This window comes from Protopterus annectens, chromosome 4.part0 (assembly GCF_019279795.1).
Source record: "Protopterus annectens isolate FY-2018-M chromosome 4.part0, PAN1.0, whole genome shotgun sequence".
Lineage (NCBI taxonomy): Eukaryota > Metazoa > Chordata > Ceratodontiformes > Protopteridae > Protopterus > Protopterus annectens.
The window spans coordinates 1,523,963,388-1,523,990,517 of NC_056733.1; the positions used below are offsets into that span (position 1 = coordinate 1,523,963,388).

Here is a 27,130-nt window from a genome sequence, read left to right on the forward strand (position 1 = left end):
AACATAACAAAAATGATTGCAAATGCACAACCTCTGGAAAGGTCATTTCAGACACTTTTTGTGCCAAGGATCTGAAAAGAAGCAAAAAGCTAGGTGATTTGCTGGCACTGGATATCCATGCAGTGTAGCAAGTACTCCCCATATTTACACTAGGCCAGAAAGGAGACCAGCAAATGAACATACTGGTTTAAGTTTAATTCATCACTAACTTTAATCATAAAATAAGGCTTGCTCCATCACAAGATATCATCTGGTTTGATTCTTGGATGAGGTGAACTCTCTGTGGAGTCTGCATGTCATCCCTGTGCCCATGCAGGTTTTATCTAGGTGCTCCAGTTTCCTCCCTCATCCCAAAGACATGCACTTTACCAATAGGTGTGTATGCAGTATATGAGTGAGTGAGACTGCACATTTTGTGAAAAAGTATTGTCCAGAACAGGTTTCATTGTTTTGTCCTCAATGGCTACAGAGACAGGCTCTGGCACCCTTGTGACTTTAGAAAGGATAAGACGGGTTATCAAAAAATAGCTGGATGATGCTCTGAAAATCAATATATCATTGTGAAAGACCAAATAAAGATACTCAACAGAAAGACTACAAAGACTGAAATTCTTCTGACTGAAGTAATAGCTCCCAAGAAAATAATTTTACAAGAAAGACATTTAATTCTGCAGCTGCATTAAAGGGAGATTAATTTAACTTTTTGAAAATAATGTACCGTCTCCAAGGAGGTACTGGGTCTCATTGTGGATGCATCAATAAGAAAGTCCTCTTTAAAATCTTTTTTGGTACATTCAAGAAGGTTAGTAAAGTACCATCTTGTCCTTGTTGAATGTTGGAAATGGCAGTCAAACAAGCTTTATTTGAATTGTAACTCAGACCAGTATCAGAAGTACTTGCCAGAATATCACATCTGCATAGATAGAATCAGAAAAAGGAAAATGGATCCAGACCTTTCGCCATAGTCCAAAGTGAGAAGTATGTATATTTCTCCATCAGTCTTCTTCATGTGAACCCATTGGGAAGGGGACAGCATACTGTGCAAGCCACCTGAAAAGATTTATGATCAGCCACTACTCGTGGAAAAGCCAAGCAGTAAGCCACGTGGAGTAAATAGGAAGAACTGCTCAATGTATAGGGTAGAATGTTTTTGACTTGTCTGAAGAACAGGTGCTTTTCCAACAGATAATTTGGAAGATGGGGGAGCTATATCTGCTGGGCAATATGGGGAGCTATGAGAATGACCTTGGCTTTGAGAAATTCACCTTCTGTACAAGTTTCTTCATCATCAAAGAAAAACAGGGAAAGCAAAGAGAAGGACTGATGCCCACTTGTGGCCTAAAATGTTTCTAAGAACTCTTCCTGGTAGTGGAATGAAGAATTCCCTGCACTTAGTGCTAGTAAGAGATCAAAACTAATTGCAGCAAGATTTCTCGCATTTTTGGAAACTCCGCCTTGTCTGCCAAAGACTAGTAAATGTGAATTGCAGACAAAAAAGGCTTGCTTGACATAGCCCATTCCCTATCATCTCATGGCTTTTAGGTGTAAGGGGTAGGATTTTGTCCCCATATTCTTGTTGATGGCTTATGCAATTGCCATGTTCTTTGTTTGCATTTTGAGAATTCCCACTGTAAGGAAATCCAGGAAAGCATGGAGGATCGGGAGTACTATTGATATGCTGGGAATGCTTTGATGATATCTGGACAACGTAGACAACCTGAACCACCTACCAGCTGTAAAAACTCCTCACTCCAGTGCTGATGCATCTAGGATGATGATGATGATGATGATGCCAGGGTTCCATATTCCTCTTTCTTCTTATTTTTTAGTCGGATTTTGACATAAGCATTGAAAATAGTTACTCCCTAAAGGGTAAATTCATAAAGATCAGTTATTACTGTTGACAGAGTCTGCTAACTGGAGCCTGGTGAAATGGTGTAGCTATGCTGCCAAGTACATCTTGGGCCAAACTTTCAGCAGGGTTTTATACTAGTTTCATTATGAGGTTCAATATTGATGAGACAGTTGCTAATTGTATAGCAACTTCTGTTTTAAGAGTCTGTTTAGCAAATGGTCCAACGACAGCTATATTCATAAAGCTGTCACTGGAAATGTGACACGTGCAATATGCAGTTTGTGGCTCTTAGAGAGAATATAGAGGAAACAGAAACACAATTTCCTAATCCCTCTACAGCATGAAAATTGTTATCAGAGAAAGGAATGCTGAGCTCTGTGGAAATATAGGCTTTTTATGGGCTGCAGCTGCAACAACTGAATCAGGCTTTGGGTTCTATGACCAAACATTCCAATCCTTAGGAGTCATAAGGAAACTCTCTAGCTTTCTTGGTACTCTTCAGAGTATCAAGGCAGTCACAAGCCATAATAGTTGACAATAGGAATATTTCCACCATCAGAGTTACTACATAAGAAGAAGGAGGAGGATGGTAGTCTAAAAGATTTCTTGCAATGTCTTCTGTGGGGGACACAGGATCAGAAAGCCATCCTCCCCTTTGCTTTGCTTTGTTATCTTTAAAATTTACCCAGCTATGAAGTACTGATACAAGCACTCAACTCTCCTTGTTAATAAGGAGACATTAATAGTAGGCACTAAACAGCCTATAATTGCAAAGTACCTTGCTAAGGTAAGGGAAAACAGCTCCTGTACTTTACAAAAAAAAAAAAAAAGCTTTCTCCACCCAAGATTGTGCTAGACAGTCAAGAGGAGAAGGTTAACACCCACACTACACCTCAAGCAACACATAGCCCTTCTAAACCCACACCGCCAACACCCACATATAGCAACACTAAATCCACATATGCAGAGGCCCATAACTGTAACCTGCCCAAGCAACAAGAACATCTGAAGCTGAAACGCAAACAAACACCAATCACAACCAAAGTGTCACATAGTTCACAACACCTGTGTGCCACCCAGCAACAGCCCCTAAGGCAAGACAATGTACCTAACACTTTAGTCATAGGTGACTCTATAGTCCGGCACACTGATGTCCCTCTCACCAGGTTGAACAAGGAGAAAATTACAGTCAGTTGCCTGTCGGGTGCCAGGATCTGCCACATAATGCATGCACTCAAGTCACTCCACAACAAGTACAAATATGACTCTGTCATTGTCCATGTTGGAGTGAATGACTTGAGACGTACCTCCCTGAACTACATGAAAAGAGACATGGAAGAGCTCTCAGATCATGTGGCCCAGGCAGGTATGACCCTAGCCCTGAGTAGCATCCTGCCCTCGCCCAGAATGATACCACAATATAAGGACAAAATGATTGACTTCAACAATTGGCTAAGCTTCTGGTGTCATTCAAAGGGGATCCAGTATCTGTCTGCCTGGGATGACATGATTGACAGACCATGATGCTTTGCCAGAGATGGTCTGCACCTGTCACCCCTGGGATTCAGGTTACTGGCTAAGGCTCTTGATACCCCATATAGTGCCTTCTTTAGGCAAAGTTCAAAGGACAAAACCACCACCATAACAGGTACAAGCATGCAAAATCTGAAGGTAATGCTACTCAATGCTAGAAGTCTAAACTTCAAAATGCACTCTCTCGAGGCACTCCTAAAAATGGAGAACATCGATATCTGTGCAGTAACTGAGACCTGGTTCAAGACTCCAGAGAGCACCCCTGCAATACCAGGCTACAACTCTTACCACACTTTTCGGCCACCAAAGCAGGACCAAAACACTAAAGGTGGAGATGTGTCAATATTCACCAAGGATATTCACACCACCAGGCTAGTTGCCCAACACAATGCATCTGAAATTCTCCAGGTGCAACTAACACTAGGTAAGACTGCAATCCAAATTGTAGCTTGCTACAGATCCCCCACCATATCCCAAGATTCTCACTACACCTTTCTAAACATACTGGAAAATATTAAGATAGAACCAAACACCCTAATACTGGGTGATTTTAACTACCCTGCCATTAACTGGGAAAACTACTCATGTACCAATACCTTTGCCCAACGGTTCTTGGAATTCATAAATTCCAATGCCCTGGATCAACTAATCCATAGTCCCACCAGGGGCTCCAATATCCTAGACCTGGTCATTACCAACATGGGAAATCGATGCTCCACACCTATGGCCACCCCCTCGTTAGTCAAGTCTGACCATAAGCTAATCACCCTTAACATCCACATCACACCCCCACCCCCCAGTAAGGAAACCTCCATAAAAAACTTCTCCAAAGCCAACTTCATGCTACTCAAGTCAGAAGTGACAAACTTCATGACACCCATGCAGACGGGAGCTGAAAGTTCAACTGCTGAATCCTACACTAAGGCACTGTACGAGCACATCCACTCATGCATAAATCGTGCCATCCCAAATAGAACCAAGATGCTCACATCCAAAAAAAAGAAGCCAATCTGGTGGTCCCCTGCCATAAACAAACTTTACAACAAAAGAAAGAAACTGTTGCAGAAAAGAAGAAAATCCCAGGATGCAAAAAACTTCCTTACCAGCCTCAGTAAGAAACTGAGATCCCTCATAAAATCCTCCAAAGCTAGTTACGAAAATAAAATTGCCAAAGATTCCAAAGACAACCACAAGGCATTCTATAACTATGTCAAGAATCTAAATGGCAATGCTCAGATCTGCTCTAAGCTAAAACAGAATGGCATTAAGTATACTGATCCCAAGGATATTGCCAATATCCTGGCAGATCGATTCAGTGCCAACTTCACCCCCCTCTCACCCCCTAAATGGCCCATCTCAATACCGGAAGATTGCCAAATTCTGGTAATAATGACCACACAGGTAGAAAATGCAGTCTCCAACGCTAAGAATACAACATCCATGGGACCAGAAGACATCCCGGACTGTGTACTACATGAACTAAAATATAAACTGGCACCTCACCTAACTGTCATGTTTAATCAGAGCCTCACCTCAGGTTTCATGCCCACTGAGTGGCGCAAACCTACAGTTATCCCACTCCACAAGGGGGATCCACCTTGGATCCCGGAAACTACCATCCCATCACTCTGACAAGCCTTATCTACAAGGCCATGGAGCGTATTATCATGGAACTTATAAACAAAGACATTGGCAACCTTCAAACACTGGACCCCACTCAGTTTGGGTTCGTGAAGGGCCGATCTTGTCTCCCGAACCTGATTGACTTCTTCAAATCAGTCTCCAGAGCCATGGACAAGGGTAAGGTGGTCCACACAGTCTATCTAGACCTTGCCAAGGCCTTTGACACCATCCCCCACTCTGGAATCATAGATAAACTTACTAAGCTGGGCATTAATCCCTACATCACCCAATGGGTTGCTAACTGGCTTACTGATAGAACCCACACTGTAAAAGTAGCCAACTCCAAATCCATCTCCAGACAAGTGACAAGTGGAATACCTCAGGGTTCAGTCCTGGGACCGCTCTTGTTTGGCATCTACTTCTCTGAAGTACAGGCCAACACTAAGGGACTCTAGATAACAAAGTTCACAGATGACTGCAAACTGGGAGCCATTATTGAATCCCCAAATGATGTGGATACTCTACAAAAGGGCCTTACAGAAACAGATGCTTGGTGCCAGAGCCATGGGCTCAAGCTCAATGCCAAGAAATGTATAGTTATCCCTTTTGGGAAAAAACATGTATCCATGAATTACCATATAGGTGGCAGTACACTAAACACCGAAAGTGTGATAAGAGACTTAGGGACACAGGTGGACAGTGGTCTCACCTTCGATAACCACATCGCCACAACAGTCAGGAAATCCTTCTATGTGGCACACCTCATCACTAAGGGCTTTTCATCCAGAAAAAAGGAGGTCATTGTCCCACTGTACTCATCCATCATTAGACCCATTATAGAATTCAACGCCCCGTTTGGTATGTACCTCTCAAGACATCTGCAACAACTGGAAAGGGCACATAAATACCTCACTAAAAGAATCACAGGCCTAAAGCAGATGCCCTATGCTGACCGCCTTAAAAACTCCAGCTATACTCTGTTGCATATCATCTACTCAGAGGCGATCTTTGCTTAATATACAAGACCATGTCAAACCCAGAGCTGTTGGACATGCTACACTTAAAGAAATCCCAATCCCTCAGAGCCACATGCTCCAGGGATCTAAACCTTGTCATCACAATAAACAAAACATGCTGGAGGGGATAGGTTCCTGACCCAGAGACTCTCCAGACTCTGGAATAGATTGCCCATACATGTCAAGCAGAGTGCCTCTTTGTTCCTCTTCAAAAGGAACCTTGATGATTGGATGGGAGAAAGGAAATTCACCCCGGGGATCACATCAGTCGCCCTGCTAGACAGGGGTCCAGGGAAGTAAATAGTGAGGGAAGAAATAGCCAGGGAATTGTTATGGCTAGGCTTGTATAGGCCCTAGGGCTGATAGCCTAGTACCAACCTATGAACCTATGAACCTAATCAGAGAAAGATGGAGTGGAATCTGCATCTTCCTCATCTTTGACATCATGCATGGGAACTTCAGTTCATGAGTCCATGTGCTTCCTCTTGCAATTGTGCTTTCTGCCTGTTCTCACTGGTGACTGGCCTGGGGAGGAAAAAGAAGCATGGCTATGGTGAAAATCCATGGAGAGGCACTGCCTGAGGCCTTGGAACTGTCTCTCTTACTATAGGAGAAGTGAGACAGCAATGAGTTCAACCAAACAAATAGCTATCGCCTGCATGAGATCCAGTTTTCTGAACAAAGACTGATACTGATGGTGACAAATTTGGAGTTGCCTACATTACCAGCATTCAAATCACAACCAGTATCATGCTTGACACTGAGGAATCTGATGCGATCAACTAAAAATCTGACCTTACAAAGTGCAACACTGATTCTAATACTGTCAATGTCAAATTTTGCCACAACAGGTCAGCCACCACTGTTGGCACCAAAACAAACTCATCAGTGCAAGTGGATTTAACATAGCTGAGTTGTAATTGCCAAAAACTGTGGATCCAAGACTAAGATCACAATCAATGCCAACAAGCCTTTGGATGTTGATGGTGGCATCATACAGATTTGTACCAGCCTTCTCAGTACCATAACTGATATCTCATGTGCCAGTGAGGAATACCTGAAGGTATCACAGAAAAAGAACAGTAGGAAATGCCTTTACTAAACTGGAAACAGAATGAGATGTGGCCACAATCATGTTTTGTTGATCAAAAAACTTATCATACCCTACATTTGATTACGTCAGTGAACAGAACCTTATAGAAGCTGGTCTAGTGGTCATACTCTTGCTACATCTCCTTATTAGGCTAAAGATGTTACACTAGATGATTTCTCCAATTTAACAGGAAGCACAGGAATCACACAATTTAAATTAACTGAATAAACCACCTTAACAGATCTAGGTTTTTCAGCATGATGACCTGCAGAAAAGAGTCTCCATTTTCTAGACCTATGCTTTAACTTATTGTGAGTCGTAGATAAATAAGAGATGACTGTGATAACAGCAGCTGTGAGGGCAAGGTACATGGTCTTGGTTTCAAAGCATCCCTCAGTCCCCAAGAAATTACCAGCCCCATCTGAGAGTAATTTTTTAATCATAAAACTGTTGTTCCCATTCCATATAGATTTAGGTTAAAAGCTTGGCAAATATTATACTTTTTAACTGTATGTTACTGACTAGGGCAAGAAAAAAAAGACAATCAGTTTCACACTTGTGCTTTACAAAATAATGGTCCACCATCAATAGCACAAATGGGAAACCAACAACTTATCAACAACAGCTTGATAACATAGGATAGCAACAATAAATAAAGATTTTTTAATGCAAAGACAACAATCCATAATGGTAAAAAAAGCACTGGAAACTTAAGAAGTGAGCAAAATATCTAAAGGGCTCTGGAGAGGTAGGGAAGAGACAATAACAATATAAATTATGATCCAAAAGGCAAATGACCTCAAAAAAGATCATCAGATCCTGTAAAGGGTCTTTTAATGAAGAAAAATCAGCTTGTTAACCAATTCTGGACATGTTTTATTTTATCAATAATAATGTGACCGGAGTCCATTTTGTCAGAAAATGTGCTGCAGCATGGGAAATGAGATCTAGAGAGTAATGTTCTCAGGCACAGCACTATGGGTAAAGGAAGGGGTTTTGTAACTTAAGAAAGTTTCAGATACAGAAAGTTTTAGATACAGAGCAGTCTAAACATCTGATAGATTTAGTCTTGCTGTTAATGAAAATGACCTTTCTAATACTAAGTCTCTGCATTCAACAAAAACTGGGCTAAAGAAAATAATTCAGTATTACAACATGTATGGTTAAATAATGGGAAATACAATCTTGAATTTAAGTTTGAAATAGGTTATTGATTTTTTTTTTGAGCATCACTGAAACATATCCTGATTTGATGATTTTAACAGAAAGGAGATGCATTTTTGAAAAGCATACAGCTGAAATTGCTTTACAGGTAAGTAAACAATTAAGTTAATAGGGTCTGAACTATTACTTCTGCTTAGAACAAGAAATCTAGAAATAGTTTACCTGCCTGCATTGATTGTATAAAGCTTCATCTTGGATGCAGTGCTTCTCTTGCAATCCTCTTCCAGCTCTCTTATTAGAAGACTGGAAAAAAAACCCTTCTTAGAAATTTTACAGAAAGACTCCAGGGTTTTTTCTGCATGAACTTATCCTTCAAGATTAAAACTTCTGCCCTTGTAATATCTGAGGTACTGAAAACATAGAAGGAAGTGACCTTAATTGGGTTTACCAATCATTAAATGTTAAAATCCTTAGGTTATGCCTTAGTATTCTGTTTCATTTAAGCAACTACAATCTGATTGGAGATTTGAATTTGCAGATAGGGTACATTACCAAGAAAGGTTTAAATATATTTTTCTAATAGTTTAGTTAAACCTTAAAATCACCTACCAAGCTTCATTCAGAACTCCACCTTTGCTGAAATATTTAAGTGGTTATTGAATGGCCATATAGAAGACAACACATATCAGTAAGGGATTCCAGTTCTGATGAAGAATTTTAAAAAATTATGCATCTATTTATCTACGCATATATGTATTATACAAGAAAATACTAGCATTTGCACAGTTTGTTAGTGACAACACACATATATGTTTGTGTGTGTGTGTGTGTGTGTGTGTGTGCGTGTGCGTGTGTGTGTGCCTGTGTGTGCATGTGTGCGTGTGTGTGTGTGTGTGTGTGTGTGTGTGTGTGTGTGTGTGTGTGTGTGTGTGTGTGTGTGCCTGGTTGTGTGTGTGTGTGTGTGTGTGTGTGTGTGTGTGTGTGTGTGTGTGCATGTGTGTGTGTGTGTGTGTGTGCGTGTGTGTGTGTGTGTGTGTGTGTGTGCGTGATTGTATGCATGTGTGTGTGTGTGTGTGTGTGTGTGTGTGTGTGTGTGTGTGTGTGTGTGTGTGTGTGTGTGTGCCTGGTTGTGCGTGTGTGTGTGTGTGTGTGTGTGTGTGTGTGTGTGTGTGTGTGTGTGTGTGTGTGTGTGTGTGTGTGTGTGTGTGTGTGTGTGTGTGAGTATCTGTTAAGAAATAATTTTGTTCACAAAATGTATTTTAAAGTAGGTATTGAACAACATGACAAGTTAAAGTTTTTGTTTCCATTATCTTTTCATAATTTCAAAAGTGATATGAGACATGTGATATAGGATAGTTCAATACAGATATCAACTGTATCAGCACAGATTATGGCCAATGCTCTGAACAATAATAGCTAATCTATAAATACAGTAGTATAACCAAGGATATTCAGCTATTCCTGTGACTAGATACTGATAGATATTTGTGTTGATACTTTACGTGGTTTGTAGCCCTTTGAATTCCTAGCCTTCAAAGCTAGTAACAAGGATGTAACTATTGATGAACTCTATATTTGTATATACACAACATCTTAAACACTGAAGAAATGAATATAGAAGTTCATAGGTAAGTACTAGGTTAGTTGCCCTTGTAGACCATTTTAAGCCTATCTAAATTCCCTTTTGGAGCTTGAATTGACCTATCCAATTTGGTGTTTGATTGGCCTCACCCATCCCAGGGTCAATAATTATATATTACCCCTATTAAGAGTAAGTTGGATCATACTAATATTTGCAAAGGTGTTGCTGCTAAATCTAGGCTGCTGTGCAAAATGCAAAACTTGTAATTTACGATAACCATATGAAATGTTGGGACCTGCATTTTGTGTTCCGACATGCGGAGACTAAATGTCCAGAAATCCAGACTTACATATACTAATTTGGAATATTCCATTTTCTCAATGGTATGGCAATCTCAGAGTTTGTATATCTGAGTTAGAAGGGGCAACCCTCCCCACCAAAAAGCAAGTTTAAAGGAGAAGACCAATGTTCAATATCAACGCCTATATTTTCAGTCTTTTTTATTGTCAGTATTCTCAGTATTATTCAGTAGGGAAATACAGTTTATACATTATGAATTACTTAATTGAGATTCATCCAAAATAAGGTCCACAATGAAGCAAAAATATAAAAATCATTATTTATTTTGCAAACAGTGAAGTCATTATGCAATACGTATGTCCTGAAAAACATGTTGCATTATAAGTGTATCCTGAAAATATTTATATTACAGATGGCTGATCTGTGATCAACAATGATGTGATCTACAGATCCCATAATTAACAGTTTTTTTCTTTATTAATTAGGCAGCAATTTATTTAGTTATTATTTATTTATTAGTTTTTATTGACTGTGAAAGTCCAACTGGGTATGATCCCACTTTTTCAGCGGAGGCCCGGGTAGAAAAACTCCACATAAGTTTAAATATAATTTTGTATTATTTGTAGAATTAAGATGAGGTAGAACAAAAAAATGTATATGCAATTCACCGTTATAGTAGATATAGTTCACATAAATCTAAAGTAATATCAACATAGCTTTTACATAGTTTAAAGGCAAGGTACAAAAACAGCTATATAAAGCAGAAACATTACAGGCAAATATGATATGAATTGTAGCAGTTAAAGTAGGTCAGGGACATCAACTATTAGTAAGAAAAAAGTGTTAGGGAAAGACTGAGTGTGGAGAAAAGGTGAAAGGTAGGAAGATAAAGAGACAGTAGAGAAAGAGGCACTAATTAAGTAGATATTTACACTTACCTCCCTGTCACCATTGGTGTACCCCAAGCTTTTATCCTTAGTCCCCTTCTATTTAACATTTTCACCAAGACCATCTATACTTCCACACAACAGGCCACCCTAATGCAATATGGAGATGATTCCAATCTCATCTGCACATCTGACAACATGGTACACCTTCAAAAAATTAGTCAGGAAGCTTTAACCACCACTGAAACATGGCTTCATAACTTACAACTCATGTTCAACCCAAAAAGACCAAACTACTCTTTTTTGTTTCCTAAATCCCTCCCTCATGAAAAAAAAACAAAATTTAAAGTCCTCTATCTTGATAATACAATCATTGAAGTCACTTCTCATAGCAAACTATTAGGGATGACAGTGGATGATAATCTAACATTTGACCTCCATATACAAAACTGCATAAGAAAACTCATCAAAAATTAGGGATACTTTACAGAGCAAAAACTTTCTCACCAAAGCAACTAAAACTACACTTGCCACTACTTATCTCCTCTCTACTCTTCTTTATGGCACCCCCATCCTTACTAAACCCCAGGCTTCACAAAAATTAAAACTTGACAAGGCTATATCAAAATTGCTAAGTTTGCAGCATAGACCCCTTTTAGAACCCATCTCTGTATAGCACTGAAAAGCCTTACTTGGTTAGAACTGCCACATCAACTAGCATATACACAGCTTAATGCCACCTATAAAATTATCCGGCATCCCACTGCCTGTCCAGCACTAAAAAACATTCTGCATAACTATATTCCTTGTCGGTCATTGCAATACAGTGACCAAAAACACCCATCTATCTACAAACCTAACAAATCTGCTTGGCATTGTCTGTACTCGTGCAAGGTTGCTAAGGCCTGGAACTCCTTACTTGTATCCATCAGGTCTATACCCTTCCTGACATATTTCAAAACCACTCTGAAAGACTTCTTAGCTAAAATCTGGCTCCTTTCTAGCTCAAAAGCAGGATGCACTATATCTTTAAATATGAACAAGTACCTTTGCATTCCTTACACCTCCTTACTTTCTTTTTTGACTTTCTTCCTTACTGCTGTGTATTTCTCTTCCCTGATCTTCTCTCTAAATATACCATAAGCCTGGTTTTCCCTCACTTCATATTGCAATGCCCATTTGCATTAGATTAACATCATTAATTTCTCTACAAACTGTCTAAAATTTTTCTAAATATGAAATGGTTGCCATATACCTTGTATCGATTTTAACCAATGTTTTTATATTATGTCTAATTTGTTCTAATTATTTAAACTGCGGATGTTTTTTGTTTTATTAATTATGACATAGGTGAGAGTGTAAGGCCTAAGAAATATGTTAAGGAGTAGTGTGAAAGTGGGAGTGAAGGTGTTGTGTGAAGAGTATACAGTGGGGTAGAAACAGGAGAATGGTGGAAAGGGAGGGGGAGAAATATATGGCAAAAAAATCAGCTTAGATGGAAGACTTAGAAAATTTTTAATTTAATGTACATTAGTGAATAAATTTAGATGGAACTTAGCTGGGTTTGGAGCAAAAGCACAGGCAGGCATTATTTAGGTGCTGTCTAAATTGTGTTTTGAAGACTGGTAGTTTGTCTGATAATTTCACTGGATAAGGAATATAATAGAGTAGAGTTTAGAGATGTAACTGGAGTAGAGAAAGTCATCAGTTTTGTTACTGGAGTACGTGGATTTTTCTGGCATGCAGATATGTTTATGTGTAGTGACTAGCTGAATACAATGTTAAATAATGGGGTAATTAGAGCCAGTTTAATTAGTGCAATGCAGTGGTGAGATCTGTGTGGAGTATTTGTTGCAAATTTGTTTATTTTGTTGTAGCATGATTCAAGTTTTAATTTATATGTTTTATTCAAGTTAATAAGAATTGAAGAGGCATACAGTAGATTTGAAAGCAGATAAGTTCTGGCTATTGATATTTGGTAAGATATAACTTAATCCTGTAGAGGGACTCTAGTTTCATATGTGATTTTTTAATAACTTGAGATAAATGTTGGTCAAATTTAGTTTTTCATCAAATAGTACACCAAGTAGTTTTGTATGAGGCACTTTCTATTTTGATGTTATTGGATGAGTAGATGTAAAAGGAGGATTTTGTTCAGTATATTTCTTGGGTATAGAAACCATTAATTTAGTTTTGTTAGGATTAAATAGTAGATGGAAGCTGGCTAGTCAGAATTCAATTGTTGTGGAAGGATTTGTGCGGAGCAGATGCAAGTAGAATAATCTCACTTTCATCTTACACAATAGAGTGGAAAACAGTGGAAAAATGTTTTGCTGCCACTTAACTGCAAGATATCCTATAACACAAATAAAGTGATGTATCTATTTTCCGAAGCTGACCTTGAAAATATTGATATATATCTTTACCCACAGCTTCAAAGATATTTGACTCCAGCCTTAAAATTTAAATTCCATTTAAAATAATAGATTGAAAGTTTCCATTTAATGTCTTAAATGGACTTAATATTCGTGTAAATTTACCAAAAGTCTGTCACACACATGAATGAAGACTGATTCTTATCTACTTCTGATTTCCTTCAACTAATTATAAGGCAATGTTGCACTTTTTATGTTAGTCAGATATTACAGTGTTAAGACTTTGCCAGGGCAGAACACCACCACAATATGGAGACCATATTCAGTGTATGGAAGGAAAATAGTCTGTGTACTCTTGGCTGAAAATCAGATTCATGTGTATTACAGGGACAACTTTTAAGAAACACCAGATATCAAAGCTGAAGTTATCAAAATGACATAAAAAAGAAAACTGGAGTCCATCTGAATGCTCAAGTAGTTTCATTTCTGTAGTGTGCAAATATCTTACTTGATGTCCATTGAATATGGTATCTAAGATTACTTTTTCAGTACGCTACTAATTTTCTGAGATCTCTGTCTTGTAGGGTAGCAAGGAGAACACCACACTATGACTGCAGTCAAGGTCGTCCAATTTAATTACATTTTACCTAAAACCATACTTCATACCTTCACGTGAAGATATTCTGTCTATGATAAAGTCAATGCAGATCTTGTTCTCAGTTTTTCTCTCCAGTGTGGCCTGCAGTGTTTTCTTTCATCCTGGTTTGTTTATGTGTTCATTTCCTTCATATTCTTATTTTACCCATCATGCCCTCTCATAAATTATGCAGCCTGGGCTGTCTATATTTTAATTATCCTCTCTGTATACCATTAACTAGGAGAAATTAATGTTTGCAAGACTTATGCCACAACTGGGAAAAATGTTCCCAGCTAATGTGTCATTGCTTAACCAAACATGGAAAAAATCCAATCCAAACAAAGTTTCTGTTTTCACTTTTATTTCTCTTTTGCTTAGACACAAAGGCCAGTATATGAAAATTTACATATTTTGTATGGCAAGCAAAGATGAAAACTAGCCCTCATAGCAGTAAATCACATGTAATTCTTTTCTACCTTCAATTTGAAAGTGGAAAAACACAAAAACCAGAATTTGTAAGATATTTTTGGACACAGTATAGAGAGGATTCTATGGACTTACCTACACAAGTTGGGATGGTGGTCCATCTCCCATTCCGACACTGTACCCATCGATTTCCTTGCAATTTGTAGTACTTTGAACATTGGTAAGTTACAGTTAATCCATTTTTATATGTTGACTGTACAGTTTCTATAGTCTCTCCATTATTAATACGTGGTGGTTCTCCACATTCCAAATTTTTAGCTGAAATGATAAAATGACATATATTAAAATTAATATATTTTTATTTTTTTTTTACAATATTATCTTTACTTTAATAAATTTTCTCAAGTATTATCATTTGAAAATGCAACTTGCAATTTGTATTACCAGTAAATGACCATTAAGCCTATCTAGTAAGACAGCTCTCCTCAGTCTTCAGTCAAGCCAGTTTCTTCAATAATTTGTTGCATTAAACAGCACCTGACTCTTCTGTCTTTTTTTTAAATTATAAATATTGAATTTTCAAACATATAACAGCAAATCTCTATAACTCTGAATAACAAGACTAAACAGTGAAAGAATGACCTGTCTACTGAGTTGTACATCGGATTGGACATGCCAAACGAACACTGATGGATATTCTACATGAACTGCAAACATCTTGGTACCCAACCTCCAGAAAGACCTGCAGGCTGATTTCTGTTCCGTAATCCACTGGATCAGTAGCAAAACTGCTTTCTCAATGCCAACAAAGCCAAAGCTCTTATTTTTGTCACCAAAACTAAATGTAAATAAAAGCACAAAACTATTTGCATATCCCCATAGAAAGAGACACCTCTTTTAAATATGTTGTCATTTATCTTGGCCCTTCCCTTAACTTGTCCCCCCACCTTGACTATGTAGGGAAGAAGGTTAACTCTCTCCTATTTTGGGCCAATAAAATTTCCCACTTTCTTAATAAAACCACCAGAAGAGCCATAAGAAAATATGTTTTATTTTCCCAACTCAAATATAGCCTCCCTCTCATAGTCACAGCATCAAAAACAAACTCCACACATGTCCAGACGATAACCAATAAAACTTTGAAATTTATTATCCTGTCCCCTATACATGAACACCACAATATGACACTGAAAAGGCAGATGTCTCTCTGGTTAAAAATGATTGACCTTCTCCTAGGATACCAATTATTCAGACTCCTAATCAACTAGGCCATCTATTTCCTTGTGGCTAAACTAAGTAGACAACCTTTCTCTTACAACTTCAGGAAGCACAACCACTCTGCCCGCATTTCAATCCCCTGAAACTAAACTCCATTGCACACATTGCTGTTCCACTATAATAGGTCCAAATCTCTGAGAAAGTACTGCACCACAAATAAAAGACATTGCATGTTACCCTAAATTTAGGACTCAGTTAGATCCACCTGCTTACTTCAACCAACTGTCATTGCCTCTCCTCTACCCATATCACCTAATATGAGCTACATCACCATCTCTTTCTCATTCTAGTAACTCTCTTACTGCCCTTCACTCATATGACACATTCTACTGTACCAGTCTATACTTCTCACTCACATAAACTTTTTCTTAACATAACCTGTCGTCTTTCCAATGACCCATAAACTCCAATATCCTTTGTTTCACTTCATTCAGCTATCATATCATACCCAGTTAAAACAACAGACAGTTGTAATTATCAGTCACCTTATTTTCTAAATGAGATGTCTCAATTTATTGTAAATAATGTAGTTTAAAACTGTATATATATGTTTTATTAGCTAATAATGACATTTTACAGATGTGTATTTTCATTATAGTCTTGTTATAACCTACTAAATTGAATTATTGCCTTCTTTGTATTTGCAGGCTATGACTGAAATTGGTCACATGTGATCATTGTTGTACCTAGTAAACAAATAAATAAAATAAAATAAATTAAATTGATCAATAAACAATAATTTCATGAAAGCCAGTGTAGAGATATTTGAAATATAAAACCACAATATGGAGACAGAAGCAGAATGCGTAACTCCAGATACACCACAAAAATGTGGGTAATAATGATAAAAACATGTATATATTACAGACTGGAGGTTGCCAGAAGGCACGTGGAGTATGAATATTTATCAGAGATGGGTACTAGTGCAAAAATTGCACTCTATATTTATACTCAAAAGAAGGGAGAGTAACTTTAATACAGAAAGGCCATCAGGAAAACAGATAGTAAGTGAGAGGAGAGAAATCAGAGTTGCATAGTAGACATCGATTATGATTATAGCTAATACTGAGGTGACACACTTGGATCCCACTCCAACCCTGAGTTTAACCAAGTACTACTTTATTTCTGTAGCTTATCATTGTTAAGATGTTAGAAAAATTCTAACTGTGTGATTAGTTGGTAAGCCACTATAGTAATGTTATGTAACAGTTTCCACTCTCTCTTTCTCTGTCTTTTACTGGAAAGGTAAGGTAAAAAAACAATTAAGACGAATGCCTTGCCTACATATAAGTAATGGCCTAAGGTATGTTGGCAACTTATTTCAAGTTTTATCCAGAAATGCTAGATTCTCAGGAGTCAATGAATGGAATCTTGTTTTTTTTGTATCCCTCTCCTTGCTTTATACCAACTGGTCCTTATCCTAGTGCCCTCATCCATTGCTGAGTCAACCAGGTCCTCCTTTCATCCCTGGTCTAACATCAAATCCTGGCTTAGGCCAGCATGTAACTCAAAGGCATCTGGGGGGGTCACATTGGCAACTTTTTACAAGAAGGGGAAGGAGTTTTTTTGTTATGGCCTACCCTCATTTTTTCCCTTCCCCTCCCTACATTCACCTCATATACTCCCTTCTATGGATGGCATGGATGGCATCTTCCCTCAGCGAGCACCAAGATGAATGTCTTCCCCTTGAGATAAACTCGCCCATCCCTCCCTGGCAGAACCTCAGAGACCCAAGCCCCTAATCGAACCCTAGTCACCTGGGCCATAACTAGGGCTTTATCTCTCTGTACCACAGTCTGGCTAATGAATAGAATCTTGAATGCAACTCTAACATAAAGGATTAGTAGCTAAGAATGTATGTTACTTTTTGCAGATGGTAAAAAAGCCTCTGCTGAATTTTTCATGCAATGACTTTTCATACCAGGGATAAAGTTAACTGTATTTGGGGTAGCTAGGATTTGGCACTTATCTTCCTTGATGACAGCAATGTAATTATACATGTTTATGCCTTTGCCAGTAAGACTGAGGAAAGGTTATGGCAAAAAGTTTCAACAAGACCAAAGAATGTTCTGCAGTTTCTAATATATCCTTGAATATGTTCTAGATGGTGGCTGACAATACTAGCTCTGAGCAAGTAAATGGTTTGAGTAAGTGATTTCTTAGTCTGGTGGTGAGAGAAAGTGGAAGCAATGGTTAGAAAGTCTATCTCAAGGTCAGATTTCAAAGACGTATAGTAAGTCCTGCCAAATAAAATTGAAATTAGCAATGATATTAATTAAAATATGGAGTGTGATCTATATGGAAGAGTAAGAATGACCACGGTTCAGGTGGTGGTATCAATGTAAGCACCCCCTGTATGCCTAGAGTATCTCCAAGCTAGAGATTCAGATCTAGATCTATATCTATCTATATCTATCCATCTATGTATCTATATATATATATATATATATATATATATATATATATATATATATAGATACACACACACACAAGTACATATATATATATATATATATATATATATATATACGTACATATATATTTTGTTTGTTAATCAAGTTCATGGGCTGGTATGGGACCCTTCTCAGACATTACCCTGGCTCAAAGCAAAGACAAATTAGAAAACAAACAGATAATGATGCATTGGCATTGCCACATAGAGAGTTAAGTATTTACAGACTGTAATACCTAGGTCAGGGGTCTGCAACCTTCACTATCAAAAGAGACATTTTGGCCCTTCTCCTACCAAATAAAATTCATCTGGAGCCACAAAACATACTTGATCCATAAAATGAAGATAGCACAGAATATGACATTTTATGTATAGTTATTATACTGTATATAAAAAAACTAAGTTTATAAGAGCAATATTTAAAATCCGTCCCTATTTTTGTTCCTTTGTTGAGATTTTCATTGGGATCGCTCTGAGTGTGTGTGTGTGTGTGTGTGTGTGTGTGTGTGTGTGTGTGTGTGTGTGTGTGTGTGTGTCATACCTGTCATCCTCTTAGTGTGAGAAATCTGGACAAAGCCATAAATATGGGGAGACAAATGTCCAAAAATAGGGACAGTTTTTAAATATTGCTCTTACAAACTTAGAAAGTTGATAGAACAGGTTTTACATTAGCATGAATTTTCTGAAGATCATGAAGTCTGAAACTTAAATGTCTGTCTATATTTTTTTGGCTTCAGCCCTAAATAATTTGCCTTTGATTAGCCAGAAAACCACAATTTTATGAGAAACAGACCAAAAATATAAGGCAAAAATCAGGACATTCTGTGAAAATCTGTACAGCTGACAGGTAACTGTGCATGTGCATGTGTGTGCGTGCGAGCGCGTGTGTGTGTGTGTGTGTGTGTGTGTGTGTGTGTGTGTGTGTGTGTGTGTGTGTGTGTCTGTGTGAGTGAAAGTAAAATGCATGTTAACAGAAACATTGTTATTCGAGCAAGTTTTTATTTTTTTTATTTATTTTACATTTGTTGACCGGGCTAGTCTGGCTGGATACATATCCATTTTCAGTAGAGGCCTGGGGAGAAAAGCTCCAAGTATGAGAAGATTACTACATACAATAGTTAAAAAAAAAACAAGCTTAAGATGCATTATAAGCAAAAAATGTTTGTAAAGAGAGTACAAGTTATTAGTGGGATCAATGTCACAGAGTCTTGGTATAGGTTAAAGCAACAACAAGCCATGAATTATCTGGTACAATCATCACAAGTTTATACAATATCTGAAAAACAATTTAACAATCACTTAGTCAAGGAGGGAGAAAAAGAGTAGGCTGGAATAAATAGTGTTGAAGAGTTAGCTTATAATAATTAAAAACTGTTGGGCAGTATCCCAGGAGGCTGGGGAAAAGGGAAAGAGAAAGAAGGATAAGAATGTTTAGTCAGGCTTTGAGCAGGGACAAAGCCAATGTGTTTTTAGATGAAGTTTGAGGTATTTCTTAAACAGTGGAGTAGATGAGAGAGAGAGTTAGGTGTTTTAGGAAGGTTGTTCCAGATTCTGCCCACGACATTGGTAAAGAGTGAGTCACCAGCTTAGTTGTTGGATTTATTGTTAGTAATAAGTAACTTACTAGCTGAGCGTAGTGTTGTAAGATTTTTGTATAGGGAGATCAGGTTAGAGAGGATAGGAGTATTAGTAGGGTAGTACAGAATTTTTTGTGTTATCACAAGTTGATTGTATCGTAGTTGCTTTTGTAGTTCTAACCATCCAAGTTGTTTAAGATTAAGACAATGGGGGAGTCAGTGGCAAATCTGACTATATTATTATAGCTAGTTTCAAGCTTGGTAAGATTGTGCTTAGATAGATTGGTATAGATGGCAGAAGCATAGAATAGGGTAGAAGAAAGATGAGCCTGGGCAATGGTGGTTCTAGCAATTTGTGTAAGGAAGGGTTTGATTCTGTACAGAGAGCCTAGTTTTTTATTGATAGTTTGAATAGAATTATTGATATGGTCATCAAAGTTGAGGTTATGATCAATGGTTATGCCCAGAAGTCGTGCAGTAGGATCAGGGGAAATACAAGTTCCATTATAGGAGATGATAGTGAAGTGGATCGGTGGATATTTTTGGGTGGGAGTGAAGAGTAATAGTTTGTTTTTTTGGGGGTTGAGGAGGAGGCATTGATCAGTAAACCACTTTTCAACAGAGTTAAATACAGTTTGAGTAAGGGTTTGGAGAGAGGATGAGGACTTAGCAGTGCAGATAAGGGTAGAGTCATCAGCGTATTGTATACAAGAGGCTTGTGGAACAACAGTGTAGAGATTGTTAATAAAAATAGAAACAAGAAGAGGGCCTAGGATAGAGCCTTGAGGGACTCTAGTGTTCACAGGGAGGGGAGCAGAAAGATTATTGTCCCAGAGCACTGCTTGATGTCTGTTTTCTAGATAGGATTTAAACCAAAGAATAGCTTGTGGGGCAAGAGATTGGGCTTCTAGGGTGCTAATAAGTAAGCTATGGTTGACCATATCAAAAGTTTTTGATAGGTCTATAAATAGAGCAGATGAGAGAGAGTTATTATTTTGATTCCTGTTAATACAGTCAGTAAAGCTTAGTAGGGCAGTAGTGGTGCTATGAAAGGGCCTGAAGCCATGCTGACAATTAGCAAGTAAGTTGTTATGAAGCAGGCGATGAAGTAGTTGATGATGGATACATTTTTCCATTATTTTGGCCAATGGAGAGAGTAGAGCAATTGGTGGGTAGTTTGAAATGTCGGTGGATTTGCCTCCTTTATGCAAAAGAATTATATGGGATACTTTCCATATGGAAGGGATGGTACCTTCTGTGATTGTTCTGTTAATAAGGATGGATATTGAATAAGCTAAGGCTTTGGCAGCTAGTTGAAGGTATTCTGCAGGCAGATTATCAGCAGAGGGAGTACAAGGTTTGAGTTTCTGAAGGAGTTTGCAGATGAAGGAAGTTGGAACAGGTTGTAAATGTAAAAAGGGAATTGAACTTTTTGTATTTTGAGAAGGAGAGGGGGTGGTGGGTGTTAGTGTTTTTGTTAGAGTTTGAATTGCTTCAGTGAAGTAGTTGTTGAAATTGTTGGCTATTAGCAAAGGACTATCATGGGGAATGGAGTTTGGGGCTGGAGTTCTAGTCTGCCCTGGTTTCAGAAGTTTATTAATGCCTGACCAAAACTTTTGAGGGTTTTTAGAGTGTGATTGTTGTAGTTTGGAATAGTAGTTTTTTTGTCTAACAAAATGTCTTTTTTGGTAGCATTTCTTAATTGCTTAAAGTATAAGTGGCCAGCAGCGTTCTTAGTGGCTCTCCATTTGGCCCATATTTTGTTTTGTAGGAACATTTTTTCTCTGGTTTGTTTTGTGAGCCAGGGGGCTATTTTAGTTCTTATACGGGAGGAGCGGATGGGGGCGTGGCTATCTAGGATTTGAAGGAATGTAGTATTAAAGTAAGCGACTGCTTCATCCAGTTTGAGTTGCTTTAGAGGTGACCAATTACAGGCTTTTAGCTCATTTTGAAAGTTTTCTGCTTGGAAGTATTTTTAGAACGAAAGGTGACCATATTGTTATTATTAGAGCTGTATTTCTTTTGCTTTATTATGAAGGTTAGAACATGATCACTAATGTCATCAGGGAGAGTTCCTACTTTATAAGTATCAGGATGACTGTTTATAAGGATCCAATCGAGAATAGTTTCCTTTTTACTAGGTTTATGGAATCTTGTGGGGAAGTTTATAATTTGAATGAAGCCAAATAGGTTTATGTGGGTGTTTGGATTAGGGGAGTTACATGTGGTCCAGTCTATGTTAAAATCACCAAGTACCATAGTTTCTTGAGGTAGGAGAGTAGATAAGCTGCTAAGAATATTTTCGAGAGTGGTAATATTATTTCCTGGAGGGATGTAGGAGCAGATTATATAGATAGATTTAGCGCTATTAATTTGAAGTTTGACAGTAATAGTTTCAGCATTGGTATTAGAGGGTAATAACATATTAATGGGTGAAACAAGAAGTTCAGATTTATGTAAGATGGCTACTCCTCCTCCTTTTTTGGATGTACGGTCAGATTTTAGGATGTTATATCCAGGTGGGGTTATTTCTAGGTCATGAGTAGAGGGTTTTAACCAAGTTTCAGTTAGGCAAAGGATATCAAATGCATGAACTTGTAAAAGAGCATGCAGTTGGCTAATTTTGTTATTGATACTACGGATATTGAGTTGAGCTATTTTGAGTGAGTTTCCTAATGTTATAGAGGAGGAAGGATCAATGATTGATTGTTTTTGTAGATTGTCAGTATGTGGAATTGGGCCAGGATTAGGATGAATGTCTCCACCTATTAGAAGGTTTGAGGACTGTATCATTACAGTTTTTATAATTTTATGGTATTTGGGTAAACTTATCTTGTACGGGAAGTAAGTAATGTGTGTACTTCTGTGAAACCTAGGAAGTAGGTATGTTGAAGTAAAGGTTATGTTACTATGAGAGAGAGAGAGTTGGGATGTGTAATTGGTAGTGTTTGCTGTGGAGGGGGTACTTTAAAGACCAGAGAGTAATGTTCATAGTAGGTAAGGGTATAAGTTACGATAAGGAATATTAATGAAAAAGAAGAGAGAAGAGAGTTTTTGAGGATAGGTGTATGTACATAGGCCATGTTGTAATAGTGTGGTAGAAAGATTAAGTATGTTGTAAGGCAGGTAAAGTGAATAAATATGTAGTGAAAAAAGATTAATAGAATGTTTGATTAGTTAGAGGAGGTTTGAGGGAGAGTAGATATGAAGTTAAGGTGAAGAGGAGTGGTATAGTAATTTGCAGTAGTGTGAAGATGATTAAGGAGGGTGATAAGGGGAGGAGTTGATAGGTTAAGTGGAATAGAGGGTGTGGCTTGATAGGTATAAATTAAAGAGTACTGGGGGTGGGTGGGAATTGGGGGTAGGGTAGGGGAGTGGAGTGAGCCCGTAGAGCGAACGGATCGGGTCAGAGCAAGTAAAGCAGGAGACAATCAGTAAGCAGTAACAACCCAGAGAGAGCAGGTGGAGCAGGTAAGTAGGTTGCAGTGGAGCAGGTAAGATGGAAGACTAAGGGTAGTGAGGAGGGCAGAGTAAGGAAATTACTAGTCCGCTGAGGGTAGGGGATGAGAAGAGTTCAGAGAAGGAGCAGCAAGAGAGAGATTAGGGGAGTAACTAGGCAGTAGGGCAAGGGAAGAAAAGGAAAGAATGTAATGAGCCAAAGCTAGTAAAATTGAAAAGAGAGTAAGGGGTCAAGGCTAGGTTAGGCTGTCACCTAATGGTCAGAGTTGGTATAACAACAGGTGACAAAGTGCAGAAATAGCTAGTAAGGAAGGGTAAACTAAACAGCAGGGAAACAGTATATAGATAATAATGGTGCTAGGGAGGGGTCTGGCTGCTGGCTTTCCTGACTTGGGGTCTAACAGTCAGTTAATAGGGTTTTACAAAACAAACGAACAAAACAACACAGATTTGCTTTCACCAAGGGCAATGATAATACATACTTTGCAAAATACTGTTAAAAGAGGTGAAAAGTACTGGGATAGCAGAAAAGGAAGGTCCAAGTTGGCAGGCTGGAGGTAGATGAGGGAATCCTTAGTAGTCAGGCAGGTCCCTTATTGCAGAGTACAGGATAGAAAGTTTGCAAAATACTGTTCAAAGAGGTGAAAAGTACTGGGATAGCAGAAAAGGAAGGTCCAAGTTGGCAGGCTGGAGGTAGATGAGGGAATCCTTAGTAGTCAGGTAGGTCCCTTATTGCAGGGTACAGAATAGAAAGAGTTTTGAAAATAATACTGAGTCAGGAGCACACAGCAGCCGGGAAGGAGACCGAGGAGTAAGAGAGAGGTGCCCCGATTGTTTTTTGTTTTAGGTTTTTAAGTTTATAAGTTTATAAGAGCAATATCTAAAATCTGTCCCTATTTTTCTTCCTTTGTTCCCCCTTTATTTGTAGATCTGTCCTGATTTCTTGTGGTAAGAGTTTCAGAGGTATGGTGGAGAAGTACAGAAATCTTTCAGGAGATGCTGATGCTACCAAGGATTTGCTCACTTGCTCCCAGTGTGTGTGGGATGCATGGTAAAAGAAATCATGTTATTCTAGCAAGTGTTTAAGTTTATAAGAGCAATATTTAAAATCCATTGCTCAATCATTCTCAGAGTGTGTGTGTGTGTGTGTGTGTGTGTGTGTGTGTGTGTGTGTGTGTGTGTGTGTGTGTGTGTGTGTGTGTGTGTGTGTGTGTGTGTGTGTGTGTGTGTGTGTGTGTGTGTGTGTGTGTATGTGTCATGCATCAGAGTGGCCATTACTTTTTAAAGCTACAGGGAGCCACTGCAGAGGAGTGGAAGAGCCGTATGCTGCTCCAGAGCCACAGGTTGCAGATCCCTGACCTGGGTTGTAGAATATAACCAGAAAATGGACAAAATGGAGTATTCAGTGTAGAAAACAGCAGATAAGAGCCTCCAAAATAAATTAAGGTTTTTATTAAGACAAAACGATAAGACTTTCATCCACTAAATTATTGTAACTGAACTTCTTCAGAACTAAATTCATTACTATCACAATAGAATTTATAATGTATATAATTCATATGTAATAGTATACTGAATTCTTAAAGAAGTGTACATATAGTAAATACTTAATTCTACAAATTCTAAACTTATTCATTATACTTAAAATAGATCATAGTACATGCTCATTTAAAATGTACTTAAAGTAAAAATCACATCCAAGTAAAAAATACAAAAGTCAAACTATGTTATTAAAAATTCATATTAATTGGTAGTTTTATCTGAACTTCATTCTGTAAAAGAAGTAATATTCCTAAATAGTAATGTAAAATAGTCATGAGTAGCCATCTAGCAGTTACTAAAAACATGTTCTTCACAATTTAGGACCCCCTCAGTTTTAAAACAAGGTTAAATTAAATATTTTCATTTAAGCCTGGATTATTTGAGGCAATACATCTGAACTACACAACAATTCTTTATATTCTAGAGTTGCTTCCTAGGCTTTCCCTCTAATTTCTCAACTATCCCAAAATAAAGCTTCATAAAATAAGGGCAAACTATTGAGTATCTGTAAAGGGTATTATATTAATTTGTGTTCCTACTGTCACACTTGTGTTCTTATACTCTCTATCTGACAGCTCTCTCAGTCTTGCCTACATAAAATTCTGGACAAGTTGAGCATTTAGTCAAGTAAGTTAAAGTAGTGGAATTACAATTCCCTTTCTGGAAGATAACGTGGCATTCAGGCCATTGTCCAACTTCAGCATATGTCCATCAAAAATATAAGACTACTATGCACAATGACTGCATTTGGCAGTACCCCTCCTTACCCTTACTATTTTATCTTTGTCTTTTTTTTTAAATCCTTTTCTAGTTAAAGGCTGTCTTATAAACACAATTTGTTTTTTCTCCTACAGCCTTAAAAATCATGGCATTGGTACTAAAAATACTCCAGTTATCCCTAATGATGTTTTCAACAGTATTTGAATCAGCATTATATATTGCAATATAGGTTCCTATTAGAAGACCAAAGATGCATTCTTTTGAATGCTTCTTGGTCGAACTCAAAAGCCTGAAATGGCAAAATATCAAAGTGGCTTTTAAGCAAATTCTTTCCCTGGGAATGAATTCACTTGGCTGCTTCATTAATTTGTCGTTTTTGGCAATGTAGTGTGGTCTTGGAGTTGGTATATTTAAGTAGTGGGGGGTGGGGGCGAAGCCCCCCACTTAATGTTTGTTTTTGTTGGAACAGCGATTTTTTTCCCTAGGAAAAAAAATTGCTGTTCTGACAGTTCATAATTGTAAGCTTTCGCTTACATAGGGTCGATTAATCACTGTTCGCTTTTTTAAGCGTTCGGTGATCTAATATAGACCCGCAAAATAAATTCCCTTTTAAATGAACCACAGCGTATCTGTTGGTATTATTACGACTTGGTATATTGAAACTTGTTTCACTGAACCCCACTCCTAAAATAAGTCTATATCTTGTACCCTTTAATTGTGTCACACTAATATTGACCTCATCAATTAATTTTTTGGATAATATCTCTTAAGGAACATAGATTCCAATTTCCCTTTTTCATTTTCAAAAGATAAGTTGTCAGAAATCATTCCTGGCAATCTAATAAGCTGCCCCTTTAGGAAAATTTTCTTTTGTGAATATGGATGATTACTACAGTAATATATGTAAGAATTACTACAGGTTAGATTTATAAATATGTTGGGACCAATTCTCCTTGAGCTTTAATGATTATTATATCTAAATAATTTACAGATAATTTGTATTCAGAGTTCAAAAATGATGTGATCTCTTACATATATATGAAATAAATTCATCAACTTTATTGTTGGGTCCAGTCCACAAAATAAAAATATTATCAAGGTACCTTAGGTGCAACTTACAAAATAAGGAATATTTAGTGCTGCCAAGAATACATGTAGATTCCCTAGCTTTCATTACTAAATTTGCAAAAATGGGTGCACAAGCTACCTCTTTAATTTGTTTATACAGTTCCCCTTCAAAAAATATACTTGCTGTCAAGTATTATGTCCATAAAATCAATAATAATTATAATACTCTTTCCTAAAAGAAAGTTGTATTCCACAGCAGCCTTCTAAAAAAATCTGATCCCTGTGTCCTATGGGATACATATGAAAAGGTCAACAGCATCTATAAGAAACTAGCAGCACTGTCCCATAAATTGTATTCTTGGAATTCTGGGTGGCTACAATCAGTTTAAATGGCAGCTGGTAAGGTTTCTGCGAACCTACAGAATCCTGAAAAATTGTAGGAACATCAGGGTGAGAGTTATGTAAAAAGTTGTAAGCTTCTGTAATAATAATACATTGTGTCAAATAATCCTCCAAATGTAGATCGATTCTGTGTTTATCTGG

The 27,130-nt window shown here is 37.8% G+C and overlaps 1 protein-coding gene across 1 annotated transcript in view; it reads right to left on the reverse strand.

Moving 5' to 3' along the window:
- The window catches only part of LOC122799938 (coagulation factor XIII B chain-like), a 479,343-nt gene that overhangs the window by 168,656 nt on the left and 283,557 nt on the right, over positions 1-27,130 (reverse strand). Inside the window, exon 5 of the mRNA XM_044069346.1 lies at positions 14,627-14,809. Within this exon, the coding sequence (XP_043925281.1) occupies positions 14,627-14,809 (183 nt within the window). The remainder of the gene's footprint in view (positions 1-14,626; positions 14,810-27,130) is intronic.